We start from the raw sequence: 18,167 nt of genomic DNA, 5'->3' as shown, positions 1-18,167 counted from the left end.
TGTACTTAATTAGTTCATGGTACGTACCTCAATAAAGCTGTTTTTAGAAACACAAGTTCGTACGTTTGTCAGCAACTCCTGTTCCTACCCCCACTCGGGGCAACCACTGAGCTGCTCTTGGTCTCCATAGATTTGCCTTCTCTGAAAATTTTATATAAATGGCATAATGTTTTTAAAAAAAATCTGGCTTCTTTCATTGAGCATAATATGTTTGAGGTTCATCCGTGTTGTAACATGTTTGTTCTTTTTGACAACTGAATAATACTCCACTGTTTGTGTATGCCACATTTCCTTTATCCATCCATTCACCAGTTGATTAAATGTTTGGATTGTTTCCAGTATTTGGCTGTTATGAATAATGCTACTCTGGAAAGTCATGTAAAGTCTTTGAGTGAACATATATTTTCTTCTCTCTCAGGTAGATATCTAGGAGTAGAATTGGTAGGTTGTATAGTAAGCTTATGTTAATTTTTTAAGAAATGGACAAACTGTTTTCCAAAGTGACTCGCATATTACATTCCCACCAGCAACATATGACAGTTCCAGTCTCTTCACATCCTTGCCTGCACCTGGCATTGTCAGTGTATTTTTTGTTGTACTTAATCTAGTGGAGTTATGGTAGTATCTTATTATGGTTTTAATTTGCATTTCCTTAATAACTAATGATATAAAAGATCTTTATATATCTTTATTAACCAGCCATACACCTTTTCTTGTGAAGTATCTTCAGATCTTTTCCCTGTTTTTTAATTGGTTTGATTGTCGTCTTATTGAGTTGTAGAAGTTCTTTATAAATGCTAGCTAAAAGTCTCTTCCGAATATGCAATTTGTAGATATTTTCCCCATCGCATAGCTCGTCTTTTCATTTTCTTAATGGCATATCTTAAAGAACACGTTATTAATTTTGATGGTGTCCACTTTAGCTTTTTTAAAAAAAATTTTATGGTTTATGCTTTTGGTGTTATATCTGAAAAATCTTTGCTAAACCCAACTTCACAGAAGAGTTTTCTTTCTCCTCTGTTTTCCTCTAATTCTTATATTTACTTATGGTACTGAGGTCTTTGATCCATTTTGAGATGATATTTGTATATGGTGTGACGTGTAAGAGTTACGTTCATTTTTTCACATATGAACATCCAGTTGTTATAACATCATTTGCTGAAGAACTGTCTTTTCCCCCTCTGAATTGCCTTGGCACCTGTCAAAAATCAATTGGCCATAAATGTAAAGGTTTATTTTTGAACTTCCTATTTTGTTCTGTTGATTTATGTCTGTCTTTAATAGAAATTGGGTAGTGTTAGTCCTCATATTTTATTCTTCTTTTTCAAAGTTGTTTTTTTTACTCTTTTAGATCCTTTTACTTTCCATATAAAATTTAAGATCGGCTTGTCCATTTCTACAACAAACCTTGCAGGGTTGTGATGGGGATTGTATTGAATCAGTAGATCAGTTTGAGGAGAACTGCCATCTTAACAGTGTTGAGTTGTACAATGCACTGAGCTGGAATGTCTGTTAGATATCCTTTAATTTCTCTTAACACTTTTTATGGTTTTCAAGTGTGCAGTATTTTGTTAAATTATTTCTATTTTAGTCTTTTTGATGCTATTGTGAGTTTAAATTGTTTTATTTTTGCATTGTTCATTGCTAGAAATGAACAATTGATTTTTTTTTTTTTTTTTTTTTTTTTTGGCAGTACACGGGCCTCTCACTGTTGTGGCCTCTCCCATTGCGGAGCACAGGCTCCGGACGTGCAGGCTCAGTGGCCATGGCTCACGGGCCTAGCCGCTCCGCGGCATGTGGGGTCTTCCCGGATCGGGGCAAAAACCCGTGTCCCCTGCATCGGCAGGCGACTCTCAACCACTGCGCCACCAAGGAAGCTTGATTTTTATATATTGATCTTTTATCCAGTGACCTTGTTAAACCTGTTTGTTAGTGCCAGTTTTTGTAGGTTCTTTAGGATTTCCTACATACAGGATCATATCTATGAATAAAGACAGTTTTACTGCTTCCTTTCCAATCTGTACGCTCTTAATTTCTTTTCCCTGTTTTATTATACTGGCTAGAACCCTCTATATTGAGCTGAATAGAAGTGGTGAGAACATACATCTTTGCCTTGTTCTCAGTTTTGGGGAGAAAGCATCGTTTTTCACTACTGAGTATGTTAGCTGCAGGTTAGCTGCAGGGTTTTTGTAGAGGCTCTTTATCAGGTTGAAGGAGTTCCTTTCTATTCCTAGTTTGCTGAGAGCTTTCATCAGGAAAGAATGTCACATTTTGCCAAATGCCTTTTCTGTGTCTGTGAGATAATCATGTTTTTTTTCTTTGATTTGTATGGTATATTACATTAATTGCTTTTTGGTTGTTAAAGCTAGCCTGCATTCCTGGGATGAATTCCACATAGTGTGTAATTCTTTTTATAAACTTGTTTTATTTTTATTTATTTTTAAAATTTACTTTTATTTTTGGCTGTGTTGAGTCTTTGTTGTTGCATGCGGACTTTCTCTGGTTGCAGCAAGCGGGGGCTACTCTTCGTTGCAGTGCGCGGGCTTCTCACTGCGGTGGCTTCTCTTGTTGCGGAGCTCTAGGCGTGCAGGCTCAGTAGCTGTGGCTCGCAGGCTCAGTAGTTGTGGCACACGAGCCTAGTTGCTCTGCAGCATATGGGATCTTCCCGGACCAGGGCTCAAACCCGTGTCCCCTGCATTGGCAGGCGGATTCTTAACCACTGCGCCATGAGGGAAGTCCCTATAAACTTGTTTTATAGCAAACAAGTTAAAGGTTTTTAATAGGTTTTTGCTAAAGATTTTTCATCCGTGTTCATGAGGGTTATTGGTTTCACAAGATATCACAAGTTTTCTTGTGATATCTTTGTCTGATTTGGTATCAGAGTAGCACTGGCTTCATAGAATGAGTTAGGAGGTGTTTCCTGCTATTTTCTGAAAGAGTTTATGTAAGATTGATATTTCTTTAAATATTTGATAGAAATTACTAATGAAATCATTTGAGCTTGGACTTCTCTTTGTGGGGAGATTTTAAATTACTAATTTCTTGTGTTTTAGGTCTGTTCAGATTTTCTTTCTTCTTAAGTCAGTTTAGCTTAGCTAAAATTTATTAATTCTGTTGACCCCTTTAAAGAACTAACTTTTGGTTTTGTTGATTTTTTTCCCCCTAGTGTTTATCTTTTTTCTGTTTCATTGATGTTCACTCTCATAATGATTATTCCCTTACTTCTGATTGCTTTGGGTTTAGCATGCTCTTTTTCTAGTTTCATAACTTATAAGCTTAATTATTGTTTTGAGACCACCTTTTCTGTTACAGACGTTTAAAGCTATACATTTCTCTCCGTTACTGTTTTTGCTGCATCCCATACTTCTTGATTTGTTGCATTTTGATTTTTATTCTTTGTAAAATATTCTCTAGTTTCCCTTGTGATTTCTTCTTTGATGGGTTATTTAGAAGTATATTGTTTAATTTTCAAGTATTTTGGTATTTTTCAACTTTTAAAATTGTTGATATATAATTTATTTCTGTGTAGGTATTATATATACTTGGAATGATTTCAGTCTTTCAGAATTTCTTTTAAAATTTATTGAGACTTGTTTTATGGCCTGACATACAGTCTTTCCTGGAAAATGGTCCATGTTCACTTGAGAAGAATGCACGTCTGTTGTTGGGTGGGGTGTTTTGTAGATGTTGGGTGGATTGAGTTGGTGTTCTAGGACTCACTGTCTTTGCTGGTTTTCTCTCTAGTTCTGTAATGTTGAAACTGGGATATTAAAATTTCTAACTAATTATTGAGTTATTTCTTTTTTCAAGTCTGTCAGCTTTTCTTTTATGTCTTTTGGGGCTCTGTTAGACACGTTTAAGTTTATAATTTTTGTATCTTTCTGATGTATTAGCCCTTTTGTCATTATGAAATCTCTCTTTTTATTCTAGTAGTATTTCTTGTTTTAAAGTCTATTTTGTCTGATATTAATATAGCTACTCTGGCTTGGTTTTGTTACTGTTTGCATGGCATATCTTTTCCTATCCTTTTACTTATAACCTATTTGCATCTTTGAATTTTTATAAATGATTTTTCTGCCCTATTCCTGCTCTCCTCTCCTGTGGGACTCCCATTTTACATGTGTTTGTGTACAATTGATGTTGTCCCACTGATCTCTGAGGCTCTGGTCATTTTTCTTCAGTCCTTTTTCTCTGTTGTTCAGATTAGTTAGCTTCTATTGATCCATCCTTAAGTTTACCGATTCTTTATTTGTGCATCTCACACCTGCAGATTTTGGTCTCCTACATAAGGGATTTTCCATTTTAGTTATTGTACCTTTCAACTCTAAAATTTCTCTTTGGTTCTGTGTATAGTTTTAAATTTTTATTGAGATTACCTTTGAGTCATTACCATCATATTTTCCTTTATTTCTTTAAACACAGTTTGCTTTAATTCTTTGTATGTACTTGCAGTGACTTTTTTAAAGTCTTACCTGCTAAAACCACATCTGAGTCCACTCAGTCAGCTTCTGTTGGCTGTTCTTTTTTTTATTCCTGAGTATGGGTCACACATTCCTGTTTCTTCACAAAATATCTCATAATTTTTGCTGAAAATTGGGCATTTTAGATAACGTAGTGTATTAATGTAGGGTTTTGATTACTCCCTGCAGAATTCTGCAGAATCAGTTTCCCCACCATGTTGTAAGGCCACTAATGCCTGTTTTTTTAATTCTTCTTTTTATTTTTCAGCCTGGCTTGTTAGGGGTCATCCTTGTGTCTGCATTGCTTAGTGCTCAGCCAATGATTAGTGAGAAGTTGTGCTTAAATACCTAAGTCATTAAGGCTTCTGCCCTCTGCCGGTGGGTCTCTGTGTGGGTCAGGTAGTACATCCAAAGTTCAGGCAGTTTTGAAATCTGGCTTTTATTTCTTGCCAGGGCTTTCCTGTGCGTGCATGCCACCTTCTGGTCGGCCAGGGCTGTGTGGCAGGCCAGGGGCTTTCGTAGGTCTCTGCTGCACGTGTGTGTGCAGCTTCTCCGTCAGCTAGGGAATGTGTGGTGAGCCCGACTAGCCTCTGCGGCACTCGTTTCCAGGATCTCCCTCTTGCATTTCTGGATTGTCAGCTGGTCTGCTGCTGGCCCCAAGCAGGACCAGGGCAGAAGGCTCCCAGAGCTGTGGGCTTTCTCCATTTATTTCCTACTGAGGTTGCCATTTTCACTGACAGTGCTGCCAGGCATGAGGGTTTTTACCCTCTGCTCCAAATCAAGTAAATTCAGTCTGGCAGTGAAGATGCCTGTTTTCACCCTGGGAACCCTAGGGTGCCAGGTTGAGCTGGTGGGGTGGGTGTGAGTGGTGGGTGGGAGTAGCCCCAGGCATGAGTTCCACAGACTCCACTGTTGTTACCTGGAGTTCAGCAGTTTTTCGTGAACGAATGCTTCTGAATTTGCTTTTGGTTAATATCCAGAGTCTTCAGGCATGTTGTTTGGACGATTTAGTCTAGTTTTATAGTTGCTTGGAGGGGTGGTGCAAGAAGATTTGCAGACTTCTTTACATTCTTATTGCTAGAATTCTCTATCTCTGCCTTTTTAAGCTGATGACATTTCCAACTTGTCATGGCTGCTTAAGAATAAATGGTATAAAAGATCCTCTTACATTTCCTAGAACTTGACTCGGTAACCCAGGTGATGTGTGGTAACGGAGCAGCTCCACTGGTTACTAGGGGAACACAGAAAACAAGGGTCAGTCTTACAGACCCACGTTGCTCCATTTTTTTTGTTTTTGAATGTATAGGGGGTTAAAATATTCTCTGATCATAATTACATAAATTTGGACCTTTAAGAAACTTATTGGAGTTACAATTCTGAGGGAAAGTACATAGGATTTAAATCTCATTTTAAAAATCACAGTAGTGTTTTCAATTACTAATGTATAATTAAGGTGACTTAAACTCTCTTTTTTTAAATTTTAGTTTGTTCTGTCCATTGAAACCAAGAGAGAAGATTGTTCCTAAGTGGCATGAAAAGCCATATGAGTGGAATCAGGTGAGTGAGAAATAGGTGGCCACGTGAGCAGCCTACCACCAGGATTGATGGGAACAGAACTCTTGATGGATTCAGGGGCTCCAACAGGGTTGGTGGAGGATGCCCGGGGAGCAGAGGGAGCCTGGCGGCAAAGTGTGTGGTTCTTTGGTTAACGGGGCAGGGTCACAGGCCACACAGGCTGTTTCTGGATAGTATACTCTGTGTAATGTCTTGGTGAAAAATTAGACCTCAGGCTTATTATCCTTTAATTTTGGATAAAACAGGTACGAATGTTTGGATTAGCTTTTAGGGTACATTGGTTGTTGTTGGAGTGGCTTGGAGACACCCACCTTCTCACTGTGCCCTCACATGGCAGAGAGAGTGGTGTCTCTCTGGTGTCTCTTCTTATAAGGGCATTAATCCCATCCTAATCCCATCATGGAAGCCCCACCGTCATGACCTCATCTAACCTGAATAACCTCGCAAAGGCCTCATCTCCAAATATCATCACATTGGGGATTTGGAAGACACAATTCAGTCCATAGCAGTTGTGAAGTAGGGCACGGCCCATATGGGGCACCTTGACATTTCCTGTCTGTAAGATTTAGAGTAAAATGTAATTTCAGGAAAGGAACTCAGGGAGGAATTTGAAGCTTTAATCCTAGAGCCAAGGATGTCTTTATAAATAAACCGGCTGGGGCACTAGTTTCTCATCCCTTTGGCAGTGGAGGTAGGCTACCACCCCTGGAGATGGTGTTGTCCCACTCTGAGTCTGGAAGTTACTTCTGCTGCAGAATGTTCCTTCTTCTCTCCATGTGCTCCATGACTGGTTTCCCCTGTTAGAGCCCTGAGGACCAGTCCCTGGAGCCAGCTCCATCATGTGCACAGAGCTGTGCCCCAGCCACCTCTCCTACAGCCTCCACGGGGGTGTTTGAAGCTAATAGCGGGGCTTACTTTGAAAGCAGAATTTCATTCTGAGGTTGGTGTGGTTTAGAAAACTTACATGCTTTAATGCCTCTGTTCACGTTTACTGTTCACAGTTACATAGGAAGGAATGTATGGGAGATTTCTGGGTAAAGATTGCCATATTATTAGGATGAATTTAAAGATGAAATAGCAGATATATAGTATTTATTGTTGTGAGAATAGAGAAGCGTTCTGTAAATATTTTTAGAAAATTAAAAGAGTAGTTTCTGCCATCTTATGTGTCTATGTATATGTGTGTGTATAATTTTATTTGTTTTACTTTATGTCTAGAAAAGTCCCATTGCAGAGCCTGACTGGTCCTTTTGCCCCTATAGGTTGATCTGAAGCTGGTGATGGAGCAGGCGGACCGGGAGAGCAGCAGAGGGAAGAACACCTTTCTGTACCAGCTGCACAAACTGATTGTCCTCAGTTCCTAGACGGGACGCAGGCTGTACCCAGCCCTCCTGGGGGCCACGGAGGCCTGTTAAAGGCTCCACCCGCAGGCTGCCTCCCTCTGTCCACTCTGTCTGAAAGACCTTCTCGGTCCCAGTTCCTTTCCTCTTCGGATGGTGGCTGGAGAGTGGTATTTCTGTTCAAGTGAAAGATTGGGAAAAGTCTAGTCTTTTCTAGAAACAGAAGATCACTGTATTAATAAACATTTTGGGAAAAGTTATTCTGAAAGAAGACTTCATTTGGAAAAAGAGCTGTATTTTGCTTTCAATTTACTAAGGTAAATATAAGTGGCTAATTTTTCATGTAAGGTTCTAGAACATGCTTGTATGTTCTGTTACAGTGATTTAAACCTGGGGCACAGGAGAAACCAGGGCTCCCAGTGTACCACAAGGGGAAAGCTGTGTGTTTTTTTCAAAACCATGTGGCATTTTCTAATTTTTTTTCCATGAAGGAAAATACCTAATTTTGGTAAAACTACTTCAGTTTTGTATATTTTAGGTTTCTACTTAAGTTAAATTCTTAGTCCACATTTTGGAAATTAGAGAGATTACCTGGTCACTAGTATATCTATGTTAAAACAATAAAAGCATTAGACTGAGTTTGTTTCTGACAGTTATTAGTCAGAGGCGATTAAAAGGTATTTCATTCTGAAAAAAATCCAAATTTCTAAAACTTATAAAGGAATATAGACTTCTTTTTAAAAGTCAACTTTTGTCAGACAGGGTTTCACCAGAAAAGCAGAGCCACTGTAAATGCAGCAGTAAATGAGATCTGGGTTAGCTCTTACACGAGCGTGACAGGAGCTGGAGTGAAGGTCTGGAAGGGCCAGTGGGCGGATCGGAGAAATGGTCCACCTGAGCCGGCTGCTTACAGGCGGACAGTTTGAGGCTTGTGAGAGCCCACATATTTGGTCAGCAACGTGGGGTCATGACCAGGAGCTCATGTAGAGAACTCGAAAACCACCCCGTCTAGGGGAGCTTCTATAAACTGGGGGCCTGGCCAAGGGCTGTGCTGGGCCGGCAGCCAGGAAGCACGCTGGATGCTGAGTGTGCCGGCAGCAGCGGCTGCGCCCGACACGACCGTCTGAGCACATGGCCCCCACTTCACCTGTGCCCCAGTCTTGCTCAGCTGCTTCTGAGGCAGCCCAGAGCAGAAGCATTCCAATGGGGGGTTTCTGGGGAATGCGCTTCCCACCTTTAATGCAGGAGGTGGTGCTACCAAGCTAGCAACACACCATCCTTTGTTCAACTTTAAGGTTAAGATTTCACCTGCCTTGTGAAAAGAAGCAGGATATTTTGACCCTGGTGTTTGCTTTTTGCTTTGCCAGGTGGAAGTAGTTAGCCCATGTCTGCAGAGTGAGCACATTGTGGGGTTAGCAGTGCAGGAGGACAGACCTGAGCCGATGAGCACCCATTCTGCTTGTTAGCTTTTGAATAAAAGTTCTGTGAATGGTTAAAAAATTAAATAGTACCAAAAGGCTTGTTTAAAAAAAAAAAAAAGAAATACAGTTTTTTGATTTCTCTGGTTCTCACCCTCAAAGAAAACCATTCTAACTCTTACCTGTTTTTTTTTTTGGAATTGCCTCCATCTTGATAAGTACTTTTTTAAGTAAATTATGCTTTTTCATGATTTCCTCTTTAGTCATTACTTGCTGCTATAATAGATGAAGATTGAGCTCTTTCCATCATTCTGTACCTTATTTTCCCCATCCCTCATACAGTCACCAGTCTTTATAACATTAACTTTGTAAATATTATTTTCTGCAAAACCAGGTAGTGTATTTGATGGCATCTCCTTCCACATCACTTTAATTTAGATGGTAAGTGCCTTGCTTTTCATGTGCATAATTCTCTAGTCACATACTTTTAAACAGTTGTTTATTCTTAAAAAGTTATGTATTACTTGCTAAGTAAGTAACTTTATTCAAAAAGTTACTTAGGAGCTTCCCTGGTGGTGCAGTGGTTGAGAGTCCACCTGCCGATGCAGGGGGCACGGGTTCATGCCCCGGTCCGGGAGGGTCCCACGTGCCGTGGAGCAGCTGGGCCCGTGAGCCATGGCCGCTGGTCCTGCGCGTCCAGAGCCTGTGCTCCACAGTGGGAGAGGCCATGGCAGTGAGAGGCCCACGTACCGCCAAAAAAAAAAAAAAGTTACTTAGTAAGTAATACATATCCATGATGTGAAATGAAAGGTTTTAAAGGGCAGGTAGGAAAAGTCTGTCTTCCCATCCCACCAGCGCTGAGCTCTCCTCTGAGGCGGCTGTGGTTTCTTCATTTGCACAGTCCTTCAGCGGGTGTTTGTTAAGCACATACTGTGCCCCAGGCACTGGGGCAGGTGCTTACGGACACTGACACCCTCACAGAGCTGACCTCAGAGTGTGTATAGGCAAAGGACGGGCAACCAGGCAGGCAGTGGTAAGAGCTGTGAAGTCAGTTGAAGGGACTGAAGGGATGGGGCAGAAGGTGCCTGCTGTCTATAAAGGGCCCAGTGGTAAATGTCCTAGGCTCTGTGGGCCACGTGGTGTCTGTGCTGCTCGTCAGCTCTGCAGTTGTAGCTCAGAAGTTGTTGTAGGTGATACTTAAACAAATGAGTGGGGCTGCATTCCAGAAAAACTTTATTTATAAAAACAAGTGTCAGACCATGGTTGTTGGTTTGCTGACCCTGCAGTAGAGGGCAGGGGCAGGTGCAGGGCAGTGACACTGTCCTGTAGACGGCAGTCAGGGAAAGCCTTTGTGATGGGGGGACAGCAAGTAGAGATCCCATCTGGGGATATCTGGGAAAAAGGTGTTCTGGGCAGAGGAAAATGTGCCCAGGCCCTGAGGAGGGAGCACATGCTTGGTGTATTTGGAGAGCCAGCCAGGAGGCTGGGGGCAAGGATGGTTAGGAGGGGACATTAGACAGAAGCCAGGTCTGGGACCGTGGGGCAGAGTCCAGCTTTTATTCTGAGTGAGGTGGCAGGCTCACAGAGGGGCTTGAGCAGTAGTATCGTGCCTCAACTGATTTTCTGAGAAAGACCATCCTGGCTGCTGCATGGGGCACAGGGTGAGACCACTGTAGGTAAGGCCCAGGGATAGACACTGGTGCTGAGAGCAGGTGGCTGGACTGGGGTGTGTTCCAGAGGGGAAGGGACACGAGGGAAGAGGGTTGGATTTGAAAAATCGGAGAGGAAGAACGTTCTCGGTCCACCAGTGTAGTGGGCTGAACTTCCCCTCAAAGCTGTGTCCACATCTTAACCCCTGGGGCTCTCTGTAAATGTGATCTGATTAGGTAAGTTAGGTTGCTGAGATGAGAAGATCATCCTGGATTTCGGGTAGGCCCTAAAGCCGATAGTCAGCATCCTTATAACAGACACACAGAGGACCCAGAGGGAAGAGGCCGTGTGAAGATGGAGGCAGAGGCCCCAGAGGGACGAGGCCGTGTGAAGACGGAGGCAGGACTGGAGCAGTGTGGTCATGAGGCAAGGACCACCCAGAGCCCCCAGAGGCTGGAAGAGGCGGGGGAACCTCCCCTAGAGCTGTGGGAAGAGTGGAGCCCTGCTGGCCCCTTGCTCTCAGACTCCTGGCCTCCAGAGCTGTAGAGAATCCACTTCTGTCGTGTCAAGCCCCCCAGTGTGTTACAGCAGTCACAGAAAGCTAAAAAATGGACACAGCTGTCATCTTTCTAAGATCTAACACAGGAAAAAATGGCTCCAAAGAAATCCCACAGTGACAGAAGCTCTGACTAATACAACTATAGATAGAACACACCTCCCCAAACATTCTGTTTAGAAAATTGAGCAGGGAATTATACAGATTTAGTGAAATTCATTCCAGAAAATACTTTTTTCAGTGAAAATTTTCATTGTTGATATAATGCTAATTAATGTGTTTTAGATTCACAGACACTTTGTCAGAATGGTGTCAGAATGGCAGGCGAATGCCTTGTAGCTGAAACTTCCTGCCTGATGTCTAGTTGCTGCCCCTTCTCCCGTCCTCCGCCCTGTGGCATGCACGTCACCTCAGTGCTCAGATGCCTCTAGTCCAGCCTGGACGCGCCTTTGGCTGTCGTGTCACCACACAACCTTGCAGCCTGGGTCCCAGTGCCACGGGGCTATTTCTCATCATTTCCTGAGCATTGCACGTACTTGGATATTCTGTCCGTGCACACAGCGTTCCTTCCGCTTGGACTGACTTCTGCCCCTGCTTGCCCCTGGTGAATTCCTCCTCTGCCTCTGTACACCCCCAGCGGTGCCCCTTGTACTGCAAAGCTGTCCGTAAGTCTCTGGACAGAATTAAGTATCGCGTTTCCTGGGTGGTCCAGGCATCTGCTTATGCTACCAGAATGAAGTGGTTCATTTGTTCCACAAGCATTTCTGGATTGCCTTTTGAGGGGTTAGGGTTAAATGACCCCGCCCCTTAGTAAATGCTAAGAGACGGGTTTCACATTATATGTCTCTTCAGGGTAGAATCTGTATTCATTTCTGAATCTGAAATACCTGACACCTACTTGGTATTCAAATACGGTTTGAATAGAACCCACCACAGCCTGGGGAGGGAGGGAGGCATCGGCATAGTGTCAGGAGGGGAGGGGCTGAGCGGTGGCCCTGTGTTGAGAGGAGCAGGAGGGCCACGGGCGGGGTGAAAGCCACGGGCATACACCCAGACGGTGCTCCTGCCTGTGCAGGCTTCTCCGGCAGGGAAACCCGATGGTGCTGGCCAGTGCATGTGCCTCGAGGCAGCTGGCAAAGCCACCTCCTGTCACGGGGCTTATTGCCATGGAGATGTCAAAGTGCTGTGCTCAGATGTAAGAGCGACTTGCTAAATGTGAAGTGGATTAGTGAATCCCAGCAGTTCTGACTTAGAAGTGCAGAAGGAGATTATCAACGTAAGTAGTTTTAGGAAGAGGCAGCTTTCTGGACAGGTGAACACCTGCCGGCGCCAGGCACAGGGCGCTGGAGGTAGAAGTGAAGGAGGCTTCCCGCCCGCAAGAGCTCATGGTTCAGTGAGGAGACAGTGTTCAGGAGGAGCGCAGTCTGTGTTGTCACGGGGCAGCCGGGGCCGCAGGGGGCTCTTGTCGAGGGCGGGCCTTAGCCTGGTGCAGGTGGGCGTGGGGGGAGTCTCCCCGAACTCGGCGTATCTGCTGAGCTTTGAGGGCAGGTGGAGAGTCTGATGAGGAAACTGGTTGGGGCCCGGAGGGGCAGCTGTGTGAAGATGCTGGAATGCCTGCACGGTCTGGAGACTGAGTGGTTCTGGAAGGTTCCGGAAGGCTCAGGTGTAGGATCAAAGGCAGGGAAACTAGCCCGAGGGGAGACTGAAGGGGTGGGGAGCAGCTGTTTTTCTGTCTGCCCTGCAGTACCTCCCCGACCCTGTCCTGAGAACTCTGGACACTGGACATCCCCTTCTGAGTCTTGCTTCTCCTCCCAGGCCATCTGTGTGGTGGGCCCCATATTGATCCAGAAGTGGGCACCTGCCTTCACTGGACCACTGTGCCCCCCGTCAGGTTTTTAAATTGGAGATCAGGGCGTCAGGCCACTCTCGAGTGGCTGAAACGAGAAGGCCTGAAGCTCTGGAGTTCTCTTCTGTGGGGAGAAGGCCAGCCTGCTGCCTGAGTGATGGCTGAAGCCATCATGTCCAGAGAAGCAGGGATGGGAGGGGCAGGGGAAGGACATTTGAATCCTTTGTTCTGGCCTCAGTCCTGCCCCTGGGGTCCGTGACACCATCCAGAAGTCTAATAATAAACTCTGCTTGACAGGTAGGCTGGTTCAGGTTGGGGTTTTGTCTGAGAGAATGCCAGCAGACAATGGAGTGTGGGGTTTTATAATGAAGGCAGTGCCTGCCAGCGAGGGGTGTTAAGCAGAGCAGTGACATGATAACGTCTGAACTATAGATAATTCCGGCTTCGGGGTGATGAACAGATGGAATGAATAGGAGCAGAAAATGATGAGACCAAAGACTGGGAGAACAGCTGCTCGGGCAGGAGGAGGGGACCTTCCAGGACCGAGGCAGGCAGTGGAGCTGGGGAGAGAGAGAAGAATGGATTTCCAGACCCCTGAAGGAGGTAGGCTTGATGTATAACTGAGTGATGAACAGTGTTCTGGGGTGGCCTTTAGGGTTTAATTTAGATAATTGGGTCAATGGTGACATCTTTTGCCAGGAAAATAACAGTTTTGGTGGAATGGGGAAGATTATGGATTTGAGCTTGAATCACCCGTGGGTAGTTGAGCAAAGATGTATAAGAAGCCGTGAGGTGTCTGGAGGTCAGGAGAGGCATCTGGGTGGAGGGAAGGGTCTTGGATGGAGCAATTTACAGGTGGTCACTGAACTATTTTATTTTTTCTCTTAGAATTTAATTTCCAAAACACGTCTGCAATTCCATCATGTGTCACCATCTTGGTGGCCACCAGCATCTCTGATCCAGTAACTTCCTGACCCAGTCTCTCCGTGGCTTCTGTTTTTCCTCCGCTTCTGCCCATTCTTCCTTTTAGAAGTAGGGATCCGATCATAAAAGTCAGTGTTCCACAGGCCTCCTGGACCATGGTTAGTGCGTTGGGGAGATGGGGGAAGAAAACATCTTGGCGTGGGAAGTACTTGGACTCTAGTCTTCACGTGATGGCCATGGTCACAAGGGCCGTGGAAGGGGGGGAGCCCTGAATGGGGACTTACAAACAAGCAAGGGGAGAGATGCAGTGGCTGCAACCTGGGCAGACCAGGAAACTGGGGAGGGAGTGGTCAGAGGCAGTCCCTTCGTGATGAGTAATAAACATGAAGGTGAAGGGAACAGAATCAAGTGTTAGTTATTACGTGGACTGAATTTTCCCACCAAAGGACAGGTACCTAAATAGAGCTGAGAAATAAACAAAACCCAGCTCTACATTACACAGCTAACACAGCTTTAAGTGTTTTAAGAGAACACACTTGAAGTGGTGAAAGTTGAAAATAAAGATGAGGGCAAAGATACCAGATAAATGAGAACAAAAAGCAGAATGTGCAGTTCACATCAGACGAGGTGAAGTTTAAGGTCAAGTGTGTTGAATTAAGAGGAATGTTATGTAATGTCAAAGGCACAATTAATGGTGTGTTAGGAACACGTGTGCACCAAGCAGCATAGTGATGGAGAGCGTGAACAGAAAGTTTCTGGAAATGCTGGGAGAATTTCATGCAAATACAGTGCTAATGGGTGATCTTGGAACACCTGGGTTCACTCCTGAGCATTCTGACCAATTAGGATACAGAAATTAAATCATACAGTCAATAAAGCTGATATAATGTGTATGTAGAATCCAGCATCCCTCACATTTCAAGTATCCTTTCCCTTAGGCTAGTGAAATGTTTACAAAAATAGATCATGTACGTGACTACAAAGAAACACTTTTTTTTAAATCAGAGAATTTAAAGGCCACGTTTTTTTGGTTATAATCCATTAAAGTTGGACATAAATAATAAAAAGGTGTCCCCCTCCTTTCCAAATTTTAACTGCTTGGAAATTAGAAAAAGAAGATGCACATATATAACTCTTGGATCAAAAGAAGAAATTAAAAGAAAAATTACAAACTACCAAGAATGCAATGAAAAGATGCTCTGTGCTGAAATGTGTATGATTCTCAGGCTAAAAGAAAAAGGAACTAAGTATTCTTAAGAAATTAGACAAAGAAAAGCAATTGCTGGGACTTCCCTCGTGGTCCAGTGGGTAAGACTCTGTGCTCCCAGTGCAGGGGGCCTAGGTTTGATCCCTGATCGGGGAACTAGATCCCACATGCCGCACCTAAGAGTTCACATGCCACAACTAAAGATCCTGCATGCCACAATGAAGACCCGTTGCAGCCAAAATAAATAAAATATTAAAAAAAACTTTTTAAAAATTGCTTGGAAGAGAAATATAGTAAAGATATAAAATCAGGAAATAGAAATTAATCAGGATAAATAAGTCCAAAAAGCTGGTTTCATAAAAATAGATAAGCCCTTCACAAGTCTGACTAAGAGAAAAAATAAGAACGGGAGCAAAACAGGCTAAACGGAGTAAAATTCCACCACTAAAAAAGGGTCTGGCATCAGCTTGGCTCACAGCCTGCAGAGAACAGATGACCCAAATGCTGACTAATCTCTCTCAAGCCACCTTCAGTTCATCTGAAGAAGCTGGCGCGTGACTTTAATGTCACTACACAGAGCCCGCTTAGGAATACAGACAGAAAAAACTAAATTATCACCAAACGGAATCCAGTGATGTTAAAAAAAAAAATAGTAACTGACAAAGCAGGGCCTATTCCAGGGACGTAAGAGCAGTTTCATGTCAAGAACCATCAGTCAAGTCCCACATAAACACAGGAGGAAAGGTGTGTGGTTCTGTTCAGTGGGTGCTGAAAAGGCATTTCATGAAATTTAGCATCCATTGCTAAGTCAAAAGAAAGAAATGAAGTAAAGTAGAAACAGCAGAGAGTTGCAGGCAGTTCTTGCACAGCAGGCGGGGCGGCGAAAATGCAGACAGTCTGCGAAGCTGTCCTGTGAGACGCTTGGTCAGAACAGTGGAACACTGTCCGCTTCAAATACAGAGAATAATGAAAAGAATAGTCTAGTGCATATCGTACACTGTAATTTAAAAGATTGGAAACACTGAGAATTAAAGTGAAAAAACAGTGGTTTGAACAGCGCTTCCCTCTTTTCACCGTGTAGCTTTTGGCGCGGAACCGTCACAGTCCTTCCTAGCTCGGGACGAGCCTCCAGCACCGCCGTCTTGCCGGAAAGCTGGCCCTGCTCCCTCGGCGTCCTCCTCCCCGTTGCCCCAGGTCCCGGGCCGCGCACCTCCAGCCCCAGAGCAGCCGCAGGGCCTGCGTCCCCTGCAGCCTCTCTTCTAGGGGCGTTAGGGTCCACTCCGATTTCACTGCCAGTGTTATCAGCGCTTTTCCTATCTTTGCTGCACTTTCACCTCAATTGGCCGATTTCCTCTTTCAAGTGTCCGTTTTTGTAAGACATCATGTGAGTTTGTCCCTGGTGAGGCAAGGAGGCGACGCCACTACAGACTTTGCAGTTTGTATATGAGTGAAATAACACACTCGGTGATCAGGGACCGACGGACTTCGGGAGAAACGCAGTGTGGACGGAGGAGCTCAGCGCGCGCCTGGCTCGTCCCGGGCTCAGTTGCTCACGGTCACCACGCTGCAGGGACTGGGGTCTAAACCGAGTTGTTGGGAGGCTGGTGCTCCTGAAAAGGAATGAAAGCCCAAAATCCACAGTAAGTGTTCTCTTCAGTGGCAAAGCATTCAGACCATTCAGTTAAAATTAGGAACTGGACGGCGATGTCTCCTGTCCCTATTGTTTAAAACGACTTGAAGGGGCTTCCCTGATGGCACAGTGGTTAAGAATCCGCCTGCCAATGCAGGAGACATGGGTTCGTGCCCTGGTCCGGGAAGATCCCACATGCTTCGGAGCAACTAAGCCCGTGCACCGCAACTACTGAAGCCAGTGCGCCTAGAGCCCGTGCTCCGCAACAAGAGAAGCCCCCGCTGGCCGCAACTAGAGAAAGCCCACGTGCAGCAACAAAGACCCAACACAGCCAAAAATAAAAACAAGTAAATAAATTTATTAAAAATAAAACGAAGGTTCTAGCAAATGCAATAAACCTAGAAAGATGGAATAACTGATCCAACATTAGACATAGATAAAGCTCTTTTTTGCTGGTATGATGTATAATCTGTGTGTTGGGGTCCCTAAGACCTCCTCCAGTTTTGGTGATTCCCCAGCAGGACTCACAGCTAAGAGTTATGACAGCAAAAGGATACAAAGTAAAATCAGCAAAGGAAGCAGGCACATGGGCAAAGTCCATGAAAACAGCAGGTGCAAACTTCCAAGAGTCCTCTCCCAGGGAAGTCACACACCGTTAATTTGTCCGGCAATGAGCTGTGACAGCCTGTGTGAAGTGCTGTCCACCAGGAATCTCCTCGGAGTCTCAGTGCCCAGGGGTCGGTCATCTTGGAGGCTGGTCGCCTAGGCCCCCTCTGCCCCACATGCGCTGCGATGCCAGTCTCCCAGTTCGGCATAAACCTCAGCGTTTATGCAAAGGGTTTAGGCTCAGTGAGTCACCCTTATCAGTTAGAGAACGGCGGGAACCCTCCTGAAGTCTAAGCTCCCAGATGCCAGGCAAAGGCCAGCCCTGCAAGCAGAGGCCTTTCCAGGAGTCCAGTATCGTGCCTGCTGTGTGAGCTCTGCAACAACAAGATCCTTTGGTAAGGCTTCTGGACACACGCTAGGGATACAAAAGTCATTAGCTTCCGTGGCGACGAGAGCCTAGAAGGCCTTCCATGTGCATCCTGAAAAAATATGCTTCAGAATAAAGGTGGAGCATCTATACCCTCATGAAGAAAACTGAGATGATATTGAAAGACAGAAACAAAATCTGAACAGATGAAAAAGCATACTTCGGAAGATTTTACATCATGAAAGATGTCGTTGATATGCAAATATAGTACAATTCCAGTAAGAATCCCAGTGAGGTATCTTTTTGGATTTGGATGAAAATATCTTAAAATTGTATGTGGATGAGTAAATGCCCAAGGATAGAATCCTGCTTGAGGTATGGGCAGCCCCTTATTAACCTAGATGGGAAAACCAGAAGCTATACAAGGAGATACAAACATATTTGATTAACGCTGAAAAACGTCGTATGGCAAAAGACACCATAACCAGTCAACGGGTAGAATGGAAAATATTTGTGATGTGGATGACCAAGGGCTAATATATACTACGCAAAAACCTTAAAAAAAAAACCCATCAGGAAAGAGCAACA

The 18,167-nt window shown here is 44.2% G+C and overlaps 1 protein-coding gene across 2 annotated transcripts in view; it reads left to right on the top strand.

Moving 5' to 3' along the window:
- The window catches only part of TDRD9 (tudor domain containing 9), a 107,249-nt gene extending 98,716 nt beyond the window's left edge, over positions 1-8,533 (top strand). For both annotated transcript variants that reach the window (XM_067732488.1, XM_067732578.1), the window contains exons 38-39: positions 5,945-6,017; positions 7,298-8,533. In XM_067732488.1, coding sequence (XP_067588589.1) covers positions 5,945-6,017; positions 7,298-7,399 — 175 coding nt within the window. In that variant the 3' untranslated portion in view covers positions 7,400-8,533. The remainder of the gene's footprint in view (positions 1-5,944; positions 6,018-7,297) is intronic.
- Positions 8,534-18,167: the final 9,634 nt, after the last annotated feature.

This window comes from Pseudorca crassidens, chromosome 1, assembly GCF_039906515.1.
Source record: "Pseudorca crassidens isolate mPseCra1 chromosome 1, mPseCra1.hap1, whole genome shotgun sequence".
In the NCBI taxonomy this organism is placed as follows: domain Eukaryota; kingdom Metazoa; phylum Chordata; class Mammalia; order Artiodactyla; family Delphinidae; genus Pseudorca; species Pseudorca crassidens.
This window is presented reverse-complemented; position numbering and strand designations above follow the sequence as displayed.